Source organism: Phodopus roborovskii, unplaced genomic scaffold (assembly GCF_943737965.1).
Source record: "Phodopus roborovskii unplaced genomic scaffold, PHOROB, whole genome shotgun sequence".
NCBI classification, from domain to species: domain Eukaryota; kingdom Metazoa; phylum Chordata; class Mammalia; order Rodentia; family Cricetidae; genus Phodopus; species Phodopus roborovskii.
Window position 1 is genome coordinate 25,332,833 of NW_026126418.1, and position 19,800 is coordinate 25,352,632.

At 38.7% G+C, this 19,800-nt stretch overlaps 1 protein-coding gene across 2 annotated transcripts in view; it reads right to left on the reverse strand.

Annotated features, from left to right (window-relative positions):
* The window catches only part of Itprid2 (ITPR interacting domain containing 2), a 36,958-nt gene extending 17,442 nt beyond the window's left edge, over positions 1–19,516 (reverse strand). The window contains exons 1-10 of one of the 2 annotated variants that reach the window (XM_051184380.1): positions 19,147–19,516; positions 18,821–18,866; positions 15,465–15,514; positions 14,563–14,619; positions 12,989–13,028; positions 12,803–12,901; positions 11,356–11,564; positions 9,906–10,588; positions 3,883–3,955; positions 181–269 (exon numbers count right to left, since the gene is read on the reverse strand). In XM_051184380.1, coding sequence (XP_051040337.1) covers positions 181–269; positions 3,883–3,955; positions 9,906–10,588; positions 11,356–11,564; positions 12,803–12,901; positions 12,989–13,028; positions 14,563–14,619; positions 15,465–15,514; positions 18,821–18,866; positions 19,147–19,357 — 1,557 coding nt within the window. In that variant the 5' untranslated portion in view covers positions 19,358–19,516. The remainder of the gene's footprint in view (positions 1–180; positions 270–3,882; positions 3,956–9,905; positions 10,589–11,355; positions 11,565–12,802; positions 12,902–12,988; positions 13,029–14,562; positions 14,620–15,464; positions 15,515–18,820; positions 18,867–19,146) is intronic. The other variant, XM_051184379.1, reaches the window with a different exon arrangement.
* Positions 19,517–19,800: the final 284 nt, after the last annotated feature.

The window sequence follows — 19,800 nt, forward strand, 5'->3', positions numbered from 1 at the left end:
ACTTAGATTTAAAAAAAAAATACTCAGAGATCATGAATGAGTAAAACCTGAAATTTATAGTCAAATACTTAGCAGAGATCTACATTCCAGACATTTTATTTCCATATCCATTTGATAGATCACCTTGCAGTAAGACACGAAGATGTTAATGAAAGTGCCCATTAAAACAGAAACTAGTACCTGAAGATGATTGAGGGACAGGAAGTCTGCAGAGTCCTCAGCAAAGCCGCTGCTGTCAGAATGCTGACTTGCAGTTCGCAGCAGATGATCTGTCAGTAGAAATATGCTGTTAAACAAAACCACTGCATGGGCCTGCAAAGGCAGCAACGTTATCACTGATATGATCCCCAATAAAGCAGCACAAAGAACTTACGAAAAATCATGCTTCAAAGCATGATAAGTAATTTAAGTTCAAATAAAAGCTAGACCAGATTTTCTAGCAGAAAATAAGCTAGTATTCACTTGCTAATTAGTTTTCAATGGTGATATATTTGGTAAATCCAATTAAGTCTTACCATAGAGAAAAACTGGATGAAAATTTAAAAAATTACATTATGTAAGTCTATAAAAGACAGTTATAAGAAATAAAATTAGAAATTTTATGCAGAATGCATTAAAAAAGTTTTGTATCTTCTTAGTATGAAATAATGAAATTAAGGGCAATAAACTAAATCACTTGAAATGCAAAGGTATTTAAATATCTCTGATGTTTCTAATGATGCAAGTATCTGTATTAATTAATTCTTTCATAACAATTACACTAAAGTCAAAGATTCATTAATATATGACATTTTTTAATATTGTAAAACATGTTTATTGTTTTGTCACAAGGCTCTAATTTCTAAATACATAAATATGTATATGTTCTTTAAGAAAGATGCTAAGTACAGCAAGCAAGATGACGTTCTATTCATAGTAGAGCTACCATAAAGCGGACATTATAGCTCATTCATTCGCAAGGATCTGAAAGACAGGAGACATTTTGCAGAACTTCAAAAGCAACAGGTTACATACAGTGCTTACCAAATAATCTGAACCAGGTAATATCACTATATAAAATCCAAAATTAAAGTTTATTTGCATCTTTAACCCCATTAAAAACTGAAAATAATTCTGTAACAGTGTCATGACATTAATAAAGCTCTATAATGAGTTAAGGAAGTGTTCCATATCCTTACCAAGCCTAGAAATGCTGGGATAATTATCAAACTGAATTGTAACAAACCATTACCACAAGTTCTAATGGAGCATTACATTCATTAAAAAATGAATTAACAATAAATTAACAGTCTACGTCAAGCACTGTACTGGTGCTTCCATGTCTTTGCTATGTTTTGTTTTGTTTTATAACTATGAGCCCATGAAATTGGGAACTTTACTTATTCTTAATGTTCTGGTATGTACAACAACATGGCAGTGTTTGCTTAATGACTCAGTCATAACTCTCAACACAACAATTAAGCAGTCATACAAATGATCTAGAAGTTAAAGTGCCTATTTGGTTGGGCAAAGGGAACTTTGGTGGAGTACAGAGAAGTCAAAATGACTAGGTCAGACTGCTTCTTTAAAGATCTGTTGAATGTGCAGCAGAATAAGGTCTGAGCTGGTTTCCCTCAAGGCTGAGCACCACATGACTCACACAGTTTGAATGACAGGCTTCACAGTGGGCATGGGGAAGTGAACAGAACAAACAGTTTAAGTTTCTCCATTGCTTTATGGGCAAAGCAGTAACTTCTCTCCTCTGAGGTTTGGAATCAGAGCCCTCTATTGCCTGAGACTACTTCAGGAGAAGGTAGGAAAACATTCCCTTAGCTACAAAGCACAGAGGCACTATTGTGCTCATATACAATCCCAGAAAGACTGACAAATAGAGCTTGAGTTTGAGGCCAGCCTGAGCTAACGAGAATGTCCTTGCCTAAAAATAAACATTCTAAAAGTCTATGTATCCCAGTCTAAAATTTTTAGGCAGACATTTCTGTTCCATAAAAAGCATAGTTGTCTTGGACTGAAGAAATGGCTAACAGTTAAGAAAATGTGATTTTGCCAAGGACCTGAGTTAGATTCTCAGCACCTACATGGTGGTTCACAAAGAATTATAACTACACTTCTAAGGATACAACATCTTCTGGCCTCTATGGGCACGAGGTACACAGATACATACAAGCAAGATACTCATAAAATAAGACAAGGAAATCTTATAAAATGAGACCAGTTCTTTACTAGAGAAATTTAGATCTAAGAAGGATTAATCCTCAGTTCTGAAAACATTAGCTATTACCTAAAATTAAAAGTTAGAAGCATTTAAGTGTGAAAACACAAAACATGGGCACCATCTGCTTAGTATCAAAGAAACCAAATAAAATCCATGTATCTTTCTAGATTTTTAAGAAAATGTATTGTGTCTTCTATAACAAGAATAGTACTGGACTTCTAGGAAGCCCAATAAACACTAGGCCAGGACACGAGCTGTGCCACTAAACCTTTCTAAGGTGCAGGAGAGAGTCCCTACACCTGAGATTAGGGAGTTCAAGTTGTAAAGTCCTCCTAGTGAAGCCATGCATTGTTTCTATTCAATTTGTGAGATGAGGAGTGTCATGCTGGTGATTCTAATCTGAAATCACGGTCAATCAGTGACACACAACACTACCAGAATTCAATAGGCCACCTTCCAGAATGGGTAAAATGTTGCTGTTTCCTGTCCCCCTTTCTCATGAATGCATACACAAAGCTCATTATTGTTACTTTATAAGATACTTACATATAAATATGTTAATAGCTTTTCTTATGTTGTTACAAACAAGAGACTGTGAGGAAGAAACTCAGATTTGACCCTAAACTGAATACATCTTCCCTATCACTCAGTTTCCCTAAAAGAACTTAAAACAACTTTACTCTTCTGTTTTATCCTCCTTTGGTGCATGACAAGTTGCTTTGCCCAATATGGCACTTGCCTATCCACCTAAGGCAAAGTCTTAAGCATCACTTTACAGCTCAGAAACAGAAACAATTATTTATCGACTTAAGAGAGAAAGAAATGCCAATGAGAAAGTTCATTTTGTGTCTGACTAGAGCTGCAGTGACTAAAAGCTCCTATTTTTTAACACCAACCACAATGAAAGAAAAGTCACATGCAAACTGTCCCTCAGAGATCAGGAGGACAAACATGTAATTTCCTATTCTAGGAACATACATATACATTTTTTTAAAGAAAAAAAGAGTGGCTTGCTATGTGTAAAATTTTAAAAAAAACAGTCCTACCTTCAGTGGTCATTTTATGTCTGTCTTCATTTTTCTCTAACTTTCAAAAGCTTGATAAATCTAAAGGCAGATGATATTCTCTAGTTCCAAGTCAAAAGAAATTGTAGGGGAATGGATGCAAAGGTTCTCTGGTCAATAATTAACAATTCAAGAGGAAAGTGGCATCTGGGGCTACTCACCTTTGATCTACACTTTGAATTTATTTAACTAGGTTTAACTATTTCAAGTGAGTTTTTGCCAGTTTTACATTGCAAGTATTCTACTTACAAGATATATTTGCATAAAGAATACCCAGACAGAGAACATAAGAGTTTTCAGTCATAACAATGTAAAAGCAGTCTTAATCTGCTTCAGTGCATGTGCAGAGCTGAATAATATTTAGAGCACCCAGAAATATTTAATGAGGTCATTACAGGATAAACAATCTAGTATTAGTTTATAAGCATAAAAGTCTCCCCTGCCTAAAAACCCCACAACAATTAGATGATGAAATGATAATATACCCCACCCTGTACCCTAATCTTTTCACACTTACTGCTACACACACTGACAGATAAACCCCTTTCCTTCCCAGCTGACAACACAGAGTAATTATGGGAACTAGTGGGCAGTGGTCCCACTTACCTCTTTTCGACTTGGCAAGACCTAGCTGGCAAGTGGCTGGCACATGAGGTGCCTCTCCTTCTGTGCTCTGAACCTGAAAGAGAAACCTCTGTAGTTAAGAAAATCTATGGCCAAGAACCGAGTATCTCTTGATGGTAATTCATTAAACAAGTCAGTCTAACTAAAGTGCACCAAACATCATATAGCATTTTATCTCAAAATTGTCAGCATATGCCACAGTTATGTTTTCTGATCTACTTCCCTAAGTGACATGCAGCACTCTACCTCAGCAGCTGGGAGAGAGGTAACATACAAAGTAACTACACAGATGTAACTGTAAGAAAACACTACCACACCAGGAAGTTGCCCAAATGTTAAACTTTAACGTAGTTTCAATCTGAAGAAAAATCCTAATCTGTGTACCACAGGAAATGATTACTGGGTCAAATTTGATACACAGACTAGCATTTTTCCTCAGATTGAAACTACTTTAAATTTTAACATTTGGGCAACTTCCTGGTGTGGGCCATCTTTCTACTATGGCAACTTTTCAGAAATGAAGTCATTGTAAGTGGTATTTTCTTACAGTTATGTCTGCATGTAAGTGGAAAGGAACTCTTAAAACAACTAAAACAAACCTTAAAAAGTCTTACCCATATAATCTCTCTAAAAATTCCATTTGATGGAAGTACCAAATATACAAAAGTTGTTCTTTCCCTACCTGAACAAACAAATCACTGTTTAGGGAGATTTGATTCTAAATGCCACCCTCACCCTGTGGAGACACTGGCTGGCTATTCTAACAAGAGTGACTGGTATCATTTGGAGGGTGCACAAGTCAATTAAGTAAGCAAAATGACCAAACATGAACAAATCATAGAACAAATAGCAAACAAAGTTTTAATTTGAATCCTGATATACTTCAAGCTAATAAATAAGAATGAAGAGAAAGCCAACACACACACACACACACACACACACACACACACACACACGCACGCACGCACGCACGCACACACGCACACACACAGGCATAAATGCATACATACCACCTCCACAAAGTTTAACAATATTACTACCCTGTTCAGGGATTTCTGATGATGTGACAGCTATATGCTACATAGTTCCATGAATCTATAGTTATGAGTTGAAGAAACTCAAAGTAGTCACCATTTAACACTGTTCTGAATATAAGACATATAAAGTAAGCTCTACTGTTCTTTGCTCTTTGCTACTATTTAAAAATTATATTATTCAAAACAGCAAATACAAGTTCAACCGGAAACCCATTGTTTTAAGTGTAAAGGAACAGAACACATTTTCTTTTTATATTCAACAAAAGGGCTATTATTAGCTGCTACCCAGGTCCAACCTAATACAGACAGATTTCTTAAAAAAAAAAAAAAATTAAAAGAAAAATCATTAACTAGGCTGAAAGAGTACAAAATAAATCCAGATAACTATTTATACTTTAGCAGTATAGCTTAGATACAACAAATTACTATTTCTCACTTTGAAATGTAGGATTAGCAACTATTCTATTTCCTTATAGATAAAATTAATTACAAAGTAGTGTGGATTTAAAGAACACACCACCTTCTCTGGCTGTCTATCCCTTCATGATGTTATTCTATGGAAAACAAACATTCACCTTCTACTACAAAGCCCTTTACCCTTGCATTGACAACAGAGAGGATCATGTTTTCTTACTAAACTAACATCAGTAAGTATATTCTCACTTAGCAAATTTTACAGCATTAAGACAGCAAGTGACAACTTATTTCTTAGTTTTTATTATTGGTCACAACTATGCCAAAGTCAGACTTGAGTGGAAAATGAGGGAGCCGATACAGAAAGAAGATCTACACAGCAAGCTTTCCTAGTGCTATGTGGTAAGCTGGTCAGTGCTGCAAGTGATTACATTCTTAAAAATATGATCTAATGTAACTGAATTGAATAATAAGTAATGGATTTTCATCATACAGGTTCAAAACTTTCCATAATAAAAGGAACAAACAAAAACCACATTTATCCAAATAATAAAGTTGCTTGTTCCTAATGTTTTGGGAACAGCTTTCTGAATCAGTGTCAATATATCATAACTTTGCTTTTTGATTATAACAATTTTTGTATTTAGCCCCTCACTAGGATCAGAACAACACTAATTATTTTTGTCATTGTATATACACTAAACATAGAATAATGATGAAATAAAATTTAGAGTCTTAGGAATTACAATTATGTGTTGTATCACAAAAAAAAGAAAGACTAAAGAAATCAAAGAATGTTTTGCAAAGAAGTTGTATGGGGCTGTGACCAGAACTTGAGCTCTTCTCCAGTGATCTCAGTGATCTCTACCCACCTATATGATCCATGGCAAGTGTATGGTACAGTTAAAAGAAAGCAGTCCTGAAAGCAAGTCTTACTAATGCCATTCATTGGCTTCTAAAAATTATTTGGAATAATTATCTGTTTTTGCAATTACAAAAAAAGGGTGAAAACTCTTTGACAGTCCTGACTGAAAACTATGAAAAGTAACTGCAAGTGAACTCTGAAGCATAGAGTAGCAATGACACGACAGAAGATTCCTCTCAGCCTTCTGTCACTGACATTCACCCACCTCCTGTCCATCTCCCCCTGACATCATAGGGAATGTGTCATCCCTCTGAGATGTGTAAAAGCCACTGCTGGACAGTGGTCCCTAAGTGTAAGTAAGGTATAAGGGGAGGAAAACGACTGCAAACAACCTTGTTTGTACTAGTCTATGATTCTGTAATTACTTGGAAGTTACCTTAAAAAAAGAAAACTGCTAAGTTTTAAAACATACAACACACAGTTTTGTTTCCACTGTTAGGTAATTTTCAAAAAGACTTAAGGTATTTTAGATTAAAAAAGAAAAGCAAGTAACAAACTCAGTGACTATTTGGGATTTAGGACAGATATCAATTGTTAGAATTCATATTCTTATCTTCAGAAACTAGAGCAAGGGATAGGCATGGTGGTACATGCCTGCAATCCCAATATTTGGGAGGAGGAGGAGGGAGAATCAATGTGAGTTCAGGGTCAGCCTTGGCTGCACAGCATGACTTTGTCTCAAGAAACAAAATTCACAGCCAAATCTGGAGGGCTAATGAAACAATGTAAGCTATTTCTTAAATACCTGATTGATTGGAATTATTTGAATTCAGATGAATAAATAAAATAAACTCTAAAAGTAATAAATTGTATTAGCTAAACCCACTAAAAAGTACAAAGACAGGATTAGAAATAGTTACTTTAGGAGCTCAAGAAATATTGTGTTCCTCCAGTAACAATTATATTTAAATAGTTCATTAACACCGTGAGATGACCACCTGGAACACAGAGGAGGGCTCCCAAAACTAATACAGACATATCCACAAAGCAACTGTTCATTCAGTAAGATCACTTTAACTGACCCATTCAGACTTCTTATATCCAGCTTCTTAGAGTTACTATGTCAAACAAGCCAACAAAAACCAACCAAACAAAAATCATCCAGTGGAGCCACTAAGAATTAAAATCCTCTCCTCAGACCTCAACCAAAAAATGAGAAAGGGTTTAGAATTTCTGTATACTCTGGACATTCTGAAGCTGACTTAACTAAGTTTATGGCCTTTTTCATCATTTCCTTTTCCTAAATTTAAGAAATAGACACTTCTCCTAGGCCTGTATCAGTCTTGTCTTGTGTTTAACTTTCTTCCCATTTAAACATCTTTCCTCTTCGGCCCTGGTTACTCTGACTCCTTACCTCCAGTCTGCCTCCCCCGAAGAACCACACTGAGCACTGCTGGCCTTGAGACACCCTCTTGGAGAGCCAGCTCTCTGAGAGAAAGAGTCCTAACCTGCATCTGCTTGCTGCTTGCTACACACAGAGGAAACAGCAGTCTCTACAGCAATCAGACCCCAACCAAAGGGAGTTTCCCAGAGAAGCCCTACAAGTTCCTCTGAAAGGGATGGAATCGGCCTCAGGGGGACTGTTCTCTTTGTCTGTTAGTATGATTGATATCATGCTTAAGAGGAAATGAAGACAACACATTTCCCTGCTTTATCCATTGTTTTATAAGCTTTCTCTAAAGTTCCCAAAGGGGGGAAAAACCCAAACAAACAAACAAAAACAAAACAAAACAAAACAAAATACCCAGAATTCTAGGTCTTTAAATGCATATTTAAATAGTATGACAAAGAAAGGATTCATTCTGCTTAAAGTTCCTCTATTTACAATAGGCAAAGTTGACAAAATAATTTGCTTATTTATTTGAGAAAATATCTTACTATGTATACCAGGCTACTAGCCTACACTTTGCTATGTAGCTTCAGCTTGACTCAAACTCATAATCATCCTGCTTCTGTCCTCTGGATACTACTACTACTATTTCTCTCTCTCTCTCTCTCTCACACACACACACACACACCCAAATATCTAATATTCCTTAACTTATTCACACAATCTTACACTTCACCAAAAGGTTCACATCGTTTTGTCATTAACTAGTTTTGCCAGCAGAGGGCGCAAATGAAAAAGATCTATGGCAAAAGGTAACTGCCACCAAACTGGATCTACCATTTTCAGATGTTATGGACCCTTGGTGAATGTTATTAGCACCCTTTCAGAGAACTGCCCCTTACCCTTCTGCTTAGAACTTATGAATTCTTGAAAATCCTAACAACCACAAAAAAGACACAGCCAACCTACTGCTGTCCAAACTGAGTCAACGACATGAAATTTTTAAATAGTACATAATTTGTACAAGTTTGTATATTGCACTATGGTGCTCAAGTGTGGAAGCTGTGGGATCTACTCAGCCCAGAAGAGAGGCTCAGGGAAGGGTCAGACTAGACTTAGCAGTTAGGACTAGTTAGACCACAACAACATCCAACAGGAATCAATAGGACAGAGATGGAGGTTGTAAAGCAACCAGCATAATCCTCTTCCATACTCATTATACTAAGGCATAAATTACTTTAGTGATTAAAAAATGGAAAGATAAACTTTAGGAAAAAGTAGCCTACAAGAAAAATGATATTCTTCTATTCCCCTTTCATTTTACTCTTTAGCCATAATTAACACATAAAAATTTCAAAAACCACCCAAAACAAAACAAACAAAACATAGCTCACCCGGCAACTGCAATTTTGAACTAAGTAAAATTATTCTCTAATGTGACTTATACAAAGCTCAGCTAAGAGGACTCTATGGGCACCATTCTTCACCCCAGTAAAAGGTGAATCTAAAGCTAGTTGAGCAAATTTACCAAAGCAAATCTTTCACATTTTTAATAGGTAAAACTGCATATTGCATTATGAATGGTCACAACTCCTATACCTCAGTTTCTTCCTGTGTAGTAGGAGACAGCACTTTCCATGTAGTATCCTCAGGCTGAGCAGTCCCTCCCACAGGCAGGGCCTGCCCTGGCTGGACCACACAGCCATCAGTCCCTATGAACTAGGAGGAGCTCTAGATGAACCTCATGAGTATTTTTCCCTCCTGAATTCAAATTCTACACTAACTAGCAGGAGGATCATTTGGTAAAATAGTCACCAAAAGTTGATCTGGGCTTACAAGAGCCCACCCTGCAGCCTTCTAGAACCCTCCCTCTCAGGCAGATACCATCATCAGTATCTGCTCACAAGCTGTCTTCGTCCTCACCCTGGTCACTGGAACCCTTTAAGCATAAACCACATGTCTGTTTGACTTCTGCATTCTCAGTATAATGTAATACTGATTTGGATTTGCATATATATACTCTCTAGGCTCTGTCTGACACCAAAATCTTAGGCTTGAGAAAAAAAAAATGGTTGCAGATAAGAAGTCATCTGGGAGATAACAGTCTAAACTGAGGGGCTCCATAGCACACAGCTCTGCAACTAACTCTTGGTTTGTGAAACACTAAACAGGAAGTCAACACAAGGGAGAGTTTCCATGTTATGAATCTGTTAACAGCCTCCCGTTTTACAGACACATTCTAGGGCTTTGCTTCCTGGCTCTCTACTTCAAAAGTAATCCCAGGGCATCTTTTACCTACCTCTTCCATCTCAAATGAGTCTTTCTGCTGCGTCATTATATTTCTTAGGAATGGGATTGTCAGTGGTGCACACGGCTCTTTTTCATGTCTCAGCTCACTGCTGCTCTCCAGCTCGCAGGGGCCAGCCATATTGACATCACAACCTAAGTCAGATTCTGGAACAACAGACTTCTGGAGCAGTTTGTTTTCCTGACTTTGAGTTTCTTTGCTTTGTACACTTTCCATTCTGTGGTTAATGTTACCATCTGCTTCATCAGAAAGTCTGTCGGCATCAATACCGTCTGTGATGGTCGATGAACTACCTGAGACTTCCTCTGTAACTGTAGCCAGCATAGAAGAGGACTCCTTCTTCTTCATAACTTTCTGCAGCTTGGGATCATTCTTCCCGCCATTGTCCTCAGCCAGAGAAATGCTTAGACTCTTTCCTTTCTCACCAGCAGGGGAAGGGCCCCCTTCTCCTTTCTCTGTTTTATCAACACATAAGTTTAGTTTGGATAGTGTTTTCATCAGACGGTTTGCAGTGTTGCTTCGAGTTAGAGGAGGAGGGGAGTCTGTTGCCTCCTTGGTGGAGGTCACTGAGGACATACTTCCAATTCTCTGCAGGGGTGTCCCAGAGACTTGGGAATATAAAGAAGAAAATGCATTGGCCACAGTAGTAAGCACTTCAATTTGACGAAAACGGCCTACAAAAGGAAAAAAAGAAATTATATGCTAATGTTATATGAATATATAGTAAACAAATTCTATCCTCATACTTTGTATAGGAAACTTTTAGTAACTGAATTTAGATCTCAAATATTATGAAATCATATTTTTCCTAAGTGAACATTTAAATTTCTACATTCATACAATAGGGAGAAAGATTTGTACTGTGAACATTAGAATTTATACTTCAAAAACTTAGAAATGAGCACAAAAATGATAATACTGAACATAGGAGAAGTAGCTATTGATCTCTAGTTATGACTTATTGTTTGGTCACGAACTCCTTTAAGACCCTTCCAAATGCCTTCCGAAGAAAACACGTCAGCATATATTTTACACTGATACACAGACAACCTTGGAGGAATCCTGTTTTGAAATACTATTTAACAGAGAACAAAGGAGCAGAGACAGGGGTGAAAAGGACCCAACTGCCCAAGGTATTCTAGATTTACAGAAAGGCAGCTGAAACAGACTGAGTTTTCATTTAAATTAACAGACCCCTGCCCTACTTCTTCCTTTCTTGAACAAATGTAATTTGGAGATAAATAAGAGGTTCTTTGTATAAATTATGATGAAATAATGAGGAAGGAGGGATGGAATAACCTCTGTAAATAGAACAATTAGCTCAGATGATATGAAAGAGCTATTCTAATATTAACCTTATTTTTAAAATAGCAGGTGCTACAACAAAGACCACCTGGCTTAGACACTAATTTAAAACAGTGCTCTAACATCAAACTCTTACTTGTCAAAGCGTAATTTGGGTTCTCTACTTCCATTCGTTGCATTTGTGCACTCAAAAATACTTTAATGTCTATGCCTCTGGCAAAGGACGATGAGTTAAAAAACCTGGAAGGAATTTTAGAAGCAATGTCTGGTTCATCTCGTCCAAATCCAAGATTATATAGAATTTCTTCAGGATCTTCTTCATAAAGCTCCAGCAGTTCTGAAACACTACAACAAATGGAGATGAATGGAAAGATGTAAAATGTGCTTACAGTTTACAGTGCATTGTCAGGAGATCTGTAGTCCTATCTTAATGCCCTTAGGTTCTCTATTGTCTGATACTGTGCACTAATGGGATGCACAATCTTTAGAAGGAACGCACAACCCTTAGAAGGGACACATAAGTGCATTTTCTCAGGGTGCTAGTGTTGGAAAAACAGAAATTCAACTGCTAACACCTAATCCCCCAGACACAAAATAGACTCTCTAAGGGATTCCTCACCTTATTTTCTTGGACATTTTTAAGGGACTCTTCAGTAAAGCAATTCAGTTAAAAAAGACCATGCATGATAAGGAAAGAATGGATTGAAGGAGAGAGGAAAAGGAAAAACATCTCAGGAAGTTGGTAGAGCTTCGGTACTGAGGAGCCAGTTGTGAAACACAAGTTTGGCAGACATTTTTGTCTTAGAAGAGGCGACGAAGAAGCAATGAAGGAGACAATCTGGGGTAAGAAAGCAGGGGAGGAGCCTCCAGCTCTTCTGGGTCCATATTCACTCAGGAAGGGTGGGGGTGGGGTAAGGAATAAGGTGAGGAAGATAGAGTTACATAAAAGGAAATTCATGCTCTCAATCTGCTGGGAGTTCAACACTATCATATGCTCTCACTCCAGTGATAATCCAAGCTTTCTAAGACTTGATAAGGAACCAAGAACATTAGAGAGGGAACTTGTATAGAGGACGCCTATATCTGCTTCAAAGAAAAGTACCTCGGCTGTGATACAGTAATTTGTACAGCAATTTGAAAACTGGTTCCACAGGCCCACGCAGTTGATTTAATGCACATCTTAAAGATTGCGTTAACAAGCTGAAAACAAATTTAGCCTTAAATATCAAGCTACCAATTAAGAAGCTTTATGCTGATTTCTATGTCAGAGTTATTCAAGGCTCTCACAGAGCGGGGAGTTTTGGTTGTTTCCAAGTAGAAGTTACTCTAATATGGAGTTTCAGGATGCTCACAGAGCTTTAATCACTCATTACTGGACTCCAGCACTGAAATAAACATAGTTACTGCTTTTTATTTGCTTAGTTACACGTGTTCTTGGTTTTTACATAATAAGATCCTGTCAGTTAGGATAGTTTTGAAGACACTTTGGGTTCCCTTTGATTCATACTCTCAGCATCATATCCAAGAACAGAAAGTGACAGGTCCCCTTAACACCATGAAATCCCAGCCTTACCAGGACTCACCTTGACACCGTACCACTGCTTTTTCCAGACCCAGTAGAATTCATACTTCTCCCTTTCTGATGAAACTGTAGTCTTCTCTCTTTGGCCAAGATATTGTTGCTATAAATACAGTAAGATACTTTAAAACCTGATTTTCTATAATCCTTTTTCACTTTTAGAAAGAAGCAGAATCAAACAGGTACATACCAGTTTTCAACTGGAGCATCAGGTTCATGTAGGTGATTGGCTACAAACAAAAAATAAATAAATGAAGAGCACAGTCATTAGATGAACAATGGCACAATTATGGAGAAGACATGTTATCTATATTGTCACGGTTGGCTTGCTAAATGTCCATTATTGAAACTACAATAGAGATAGGTCAGAACTGGACCAACAGCTTTTGGAGGTTGCATGTACTTTCTGGCAATATAAAACTACTCCTATTTGAGTGTTTAAAAAGATCTATAAATAATCGATTCAATTTCTGGGCCAGGCTGAAGAGTAACAAGGAAGATAAACAGCATATACTGGTATACATAGTCTATTAAATTTCAAAGTTGTCAATCAAGAACATCTTAAAGGCAAATATAATTAGGTACCATTAAGTAAAACCACAATATTCACATATTTCTTACGTGTTTTTAATGTTAATGTCAGTCTTTAGTAATACACCTTTCCATGTAATGTTTCCTATAAAAACTTCCTCTCAACTTTATCCTAGATTAACAAGGTCAAAGCAAATAGAAGCCAATATTTAGAATTAATTTTCTATTTACATAAAAATAAAGCAAAGACATTAATAACAAAAATGTCCACCTCAGCAGTTGACTTTTGAATTTCTCATGTACAAAATGGTGAGAATTGATTTTGCTTCTTTGTACATCCGACCAATAACTATTCTAATTAAGTAACTCAGCTTACAAACAGAGGTAAAGTACCAAGGGATCAAGGATACTGAACACAGTGGATAAACTTACTCTTCATCAGCATTTAGCAAAAACCTTTACTTCTTTGTAAGACCTACTAATAATCTATTCTACCTAACAAAATAAGACAAAATCAATGTGGATTCAAGCATGGTGGCTCACACCTGCAACCCCAGCACCAAGGAGGCAAAAGCCAAACAACTGTGAATTGGAGGTCAGCCTGAGGCTACAAGAGGAATTCAAGGCCACTGTGCCCAGTAGTGCAAAAACCTGTCTCAAAACAAAGTAAAAGCCCTAACTTTTAACAAAAACAAAACAGTCTTTAAAAGAGAAACCTAACTTTTCATACTGGGAAGCTTTATTGGGAACCTACTAAGAATTTAACGACATGCTTCTACAGTGCTAAAGCACCCTGAAATAGGCACTAGCATAATGTTCTAACTTCTAACTCCATTTCGTCTTTGTGCTTTAATCTTTAACTGCCAGGAAAAAGAGAAAATATAAGAACAAAGACAAACCACAGCTGTACGTGTGACAAGAGTCCACTTCCCTAAACTAAAACTCAGCTTCAACTCCTACATAACTCTTTAAGCCCCTTTCCTTCTTTGGGACAGTTTTCCTCTCATTTATATCACCATAGTTTGTCACAAACAGTTCCTGCAAGAATTTAAGCCAGGCAAGCTGTAGCTATGGTATTTCAGAGGCATCCAGAAAAGGATTCTTCAGGGTAGGACAGTGAAAGTGACCCATTATCAAGACCTTTAGATGAACTCTGAGCGCTCTGGATGTGGTCCTTGCCTTATTTCTTAAGATAACCCTAACTACAGAAAGATAGTTTCTCAACAAACATACCTTCAGCACCCAGCGACAAGTCATCTTCGAAGCTTCCTCCATTTCTCACAAGTACACCTAGAGCAGAGTGTGAAAATTCAGAAACCATACCCTTGTGCTCCACTCTTCCCCACGACCCCATTACTGTACAAAGTCACTAAATAAACAAGTCAACCAAGCAAAATATTTCACAAACCACAGGAAAATATCTCAAACCTGAATATACTCAAAAATTATTAAGATTGTCATTTCAAGAAATTAATAAGCTTTTTTCCCCCTATTGTATAGAAATGATCCAGGTAAAACTTCCAGAATTCGGGGATTCTACTTTATATTTCTTATACCTCTGAAGATATTTGATTAGACAAAATACTTGATTGGAGAGTTCTATAGTAAGCCAGGTCCTGGAATAACCATTCCATTTATACCTTCAGATGACATCAGGGCCTGAAGCTTTATTTTCCTGACACTGTAAATGCTTTTTAGTCACCTTGTCATTCATTACCTGTACATTCTTCTTGTACTTTGAACTTGAGAATTTTGTCTTGTACAGGTGTGAAAATTTTAGGTGTGGCAACTTCAGTTCGTGTAAGCAAAGAAATGATAAAGTTAACCTAGTTCGCTCATTATAAATTTTCTTTATATTTACATATAATGTAAATTTAATCATATTTAATCAGTCTTTACAATATCTACTTGGGCAATAAGAATATAAGTTACCATATTGTGAAAACCTTTGGGAAACAAAGTTACTTAAAGTTAATGTTCTTTTATGGCTTCTGACAATATTTTTCCCTTGGGGCTTCTAGCTTAGAATGGCGGATTTTATAAACACGAGCCTCACTTGTATAATTCAAACATACACTTTCACCTAAGAGACTAAGGAAGTTTCTCAGTTTTGAAAAGAGAAAACTATCTCTTACCCTTCAGTGCTCCACCGCTTTGCTCATCCAGTGAGGCTCCCAAAGGGGTGCTGCAATCACAGAAACACAGAAGCCTCAGTCTTCTGAAAACCCATCTGGAGAACTGTCACTGCACAGCTTCACTTTAGAGCAACAGCTAAGCAAGCATCTTAATCAATTTAGCGCTCCTCCCCAAACACCAGGAATGTGCATGGCTTACATAAGTAATGTCCTTCTAAGTAGGCAAATACGTGTTGTCAAAGTCAGTTCACCAGCAATGGCTTAATCACAGGTCTACTCTGCAGCAATTAAGAGCAGGAATAGCAACAGCGCATGATATAAATTGTTATTTTCTTTGCAAAAACTAAGAGACAGAGAGAGAGAGAGAGAGAGAGAGAGATAACAAAGGCTAAGGAATTGTTTCACTCAGTGCCTTCTGCTGAAACAAACCAAAACCAAACAAACAAAGCAAACAAAAACAAAAACAAGCAAGCAAAAAACAGGTTTAGAAGAAAATACATTTTCAGTGGTTAGCTAGCAACTTATCTTAGTAAAAGGAAAAGTTGTAGGAGTTAGGAAATAAACTCCTGTTCCTGAATTCTCACCTGTTACCGGAGCCAGCAGTTCAGAGCACTACCTATGTACATGGCTGCTCTCCACCTCAACAAATGTCTTTCTCATGAACACAGCGAAGCCTGAAAACCACTTTCTGCTTTTAAAAAAAGTGACACATTTTTGTCACTTAACTTGAAAAGTCCTCAACTCAGTTTGGGAATTAATTAGGAGTTAAGGATTAGCCCAAGCTGATTTCCTCCCCCCCTGTTTGTAGTTCAAACACAAATGTCTCAGAATAGGTTTTCAAATACAGAGATACTTCTACTTTTCTCAAAACAACTTAGTTTTGGAACTTGAATCACAGACAATTTCTTTTATTCTGAAGGTTCTAATCTGTGATACTAACTTTAGTTTCTCAGTAACAGTTCCTACCTATTAACAATTTTCATCAGAAGTGGGATCCATCCTGGAAACTGTTTCAGAGAAATGCTATCAAATGCCAATTAAAAGTGCAAATATATAAGCAAGGTGGTTCTTTGAAAATTAGTGCTTTTGAGATGCAGAAGAATCATGAGCAAGTACCATATGGGGACTGGTAAAACCTTTAAGTCTAGGGTTTTGCATACATTTCAGTTAAGCTCTAATTTCTGTCATTATGTAACTTTTCCCCCTCCTGATGGCTCTTTTCTTAGTTGGGCCCAAACACTGTATTTCTGTTTCCACAGCTGCCTGGGCGGCTCTGCATTAACAGAAAATGGCAAATGAGGCAGAATATGACCGGCCTCCTTCAAAAGCAAGCTCTCTTCTCCTTAACTACCCTTCTTCAAATCCCATCAGAATCCTTACTGCTTCCTACACATCAATTTGGTCTATTGGGTTAGTGAAAAAAGAAATAATTATTAGAATGAATAAAGAGTCCATCAGAGAAGGGAATGTATGACATCTTCACTCATGATATGGATAGCAATGAGAAAACAGCATTCCAGAATTTGTCAAGGGAGAAAAATGCTGTCTCTCCAATCATTTGCAAATAATGTACAAAATAAATTCATACACAACTCTAAGAAGGACCTCAAATTGCTTTTAAAAAATAGACTACCAAATATCCAGCACTCAAATCTACAGCAGAACAACCAACCTTAAAGATTACATCTTCTAACTTTCCCAGTTACAAATGAATATTGCTTGTGCATTGAACAGGGGTAATTACTGGAACAACAAAGAAGTCTAAGAGAGGGACAGAAGGCTGCAGAATCATGCTTATTAAGTTTAGCATGAAACTTCTAGAATTTTCTGGTTTGAAGTTGTATCCTGGTCAATATCAGCATTTACCTGAAAGTTGTATTTAGTTCCTGTCTACTTGATATGGTTCCTTCTACAATCCCAATTCCTATACATGATTTTTAAAATGTGATTTTTCTCTTCTTACATTTAAAAAAATTCCCTTGACTATCCACTTGAAATAAAATGCTAGAAATTTTAAGACCTATTTTAAGGGTAAGCCAATACTGTATTCAGGAATGGATTTTAAATCAGGACCAAGATGTAAACATTAAAGACTTGAATAAAAGCAAGGCTAGACTACCCTTTTCACTCCTTGATGGAGAAACCTCAAACACACTGCTTTGTAAGTTGTCTCCTAAAAAGTTTTGAAGATTTACATTTATAATTTCAACCTTTCAATTTCACACTATTCTGCTGACATATTCATATAATTCAGAAATCAAAGGGGTAAACTAAGCTGGGCTGTTAACCTAAAGATGTCTTAAAGAAATGTATTTGCTTCTGTGCATCTTTAGAGGAACCATCTATACATTCCATAATATTTTAGAGACTTCCAGGATACCATTAACAAAGGTAAAAAAAAAAAAAAAATTACAGTGAGCAATCAGTATGTCTCCAGTTACTCAAGTCACTAAACAGAAACAGCCATCTGTCTTTAGGGGACAACAATTACTACCATATCTAGGAATCAATTTCCAAAATTAAATAATTAAATACATAATACATACATACATACATACACACACAAACACACACACACAAATCCCTAGGACAAACATAACCTGAGAAAGCAATTATATGCCCAGAAGCAAATGCCAACAAAAGTTTAAAAGCTATTGTCTTTACACAGATTTTTCAAAGAGCAAATAAATTGCAAAAGATAAAAGTGAAAAAAATTTAACTATAGTCACATTTACTTGCAATGCGACCCATTCTCTGTATTTTGTCAAGCATTTCTGTGCCTGTTGCCAAAGCATGTAACTACAGACTCAAGCAGTCTGAATGCTCCATTTCCTTCTTCGAATTCCAATGCCATCTGACAAACCCGTGTCCAAAGAGTTAAACTCCAAGGACCAAGTTGGCTAGTTTTAATAGCTCCTCGGAGGGACTTAAGGCACACAACTAAAATTAAAGCCCGGTTAGGGTAGTTAAGTAAATTAAATTCGTCTAAAACACGTTTGAAAGGAAAATGATTCCGCGCCAGATATGCAGAAGACAAAATGAAACATCCTACGAAACATCAGAATTCTTTGAAGAAATTCCACAACCAGCCAAAGAAGCATCACCAAGACCTGTTTTAGTGCCTGATCAGTTTGATGCTGACATCACGCCCAGGCTGCTAAACTTTAGGGTCCTAACTGTAAAGTTAACTCAGTCACAAATAATCAGCGGCCACAACACTTCCAGTTCTAAACGCTTCAAGAAGGAAGCTATCGGCCGGCTCACTTTCCGGTTCCTAGCTTACAGCCGCCACGGGACCGACCCAGAGACATCTCCGAGTCTCTCGCTTCTCCCTGGGCAACCCGAGCTGGACTCACCGGCAGTCTTTGAGCCATATTGCGATCTTCTCGTTGGGCACGTTTCCTGTGGAGCAGAGCGAAGGGACAACTCGTTAGGGACCCTAAAAGTACTCAGAGGCTGTGCCACTCTTACACTCCCTTGCAGGAGAATCCGCCGGGGGCAAACGGCAGCCTCGGGGAGACTTCTGGGCGCCCGATCCAGAGGAGACACCCGGCAGCCAGGTGCACATGCTGGCGCTAGAGCGCGGATCACGCGCGCGTTTAAAGGTCGGGGGGCGCCCGGTCCCCGCGCCCGGTGGCCCGGAGCACGCCACCTCCCCGCCCGCACGTCCCGGCGCACCGACCTCGCCCCGCCGCCGCCGGCAACTTTGCTCCGGGGAGGTCCTCCTCGTCGTCCTCGTCCTCGTCCTGCGTCGTAGCCTCAGTGGACAGATCCTCCGTCTCCGATGCCTGCCAGGAGCTGCGGCACTTGGCCCAGGCCTTCCTCCTGCGACTCGCCACTTGCCACTCCAGTTCCTCCTCCGCCTCCGCCGACGCCGTGAGGGGTCGGTTCATGGCCGCACCAGGGGCTCCGCGGGCCCAGCCCGAGCCTGCGCGGGACACGGCGGCGGCCGCGGGGACCCCCGCCGCTGCTGTCAGCTCCCAGCCGGGCAGGGGGCCCGGGGGAGCTGGAGCGGGCGCCGCAGGAGGAGGGGACAGGGAGGGAGGGAGGGAAGGAAGGGAGAGAGGGAGGGGCGGAGGGCCGGCACTTCACGTGAACCCGGCCTGGCGGGGCGCAGGAGCGCGAGTGGCTCCGGCAAACGCGGTAGGCGCCGAGCGCCGGGCCGGCATGACCCCGCCCACTCCGAGGCTCCGTCCTGCCCCCTTTCCTAGCCACGCCCCCTCCAGACACAGTCCAGCCCCTCGCAGCTGTGCGCCCCGCCTACGACGGAGGCCACGCCCCCTTCCGGTGGCTGTCTTGCCGGAGGCAGAAGAGACGAGCCAGGGCGGGGCTTGGC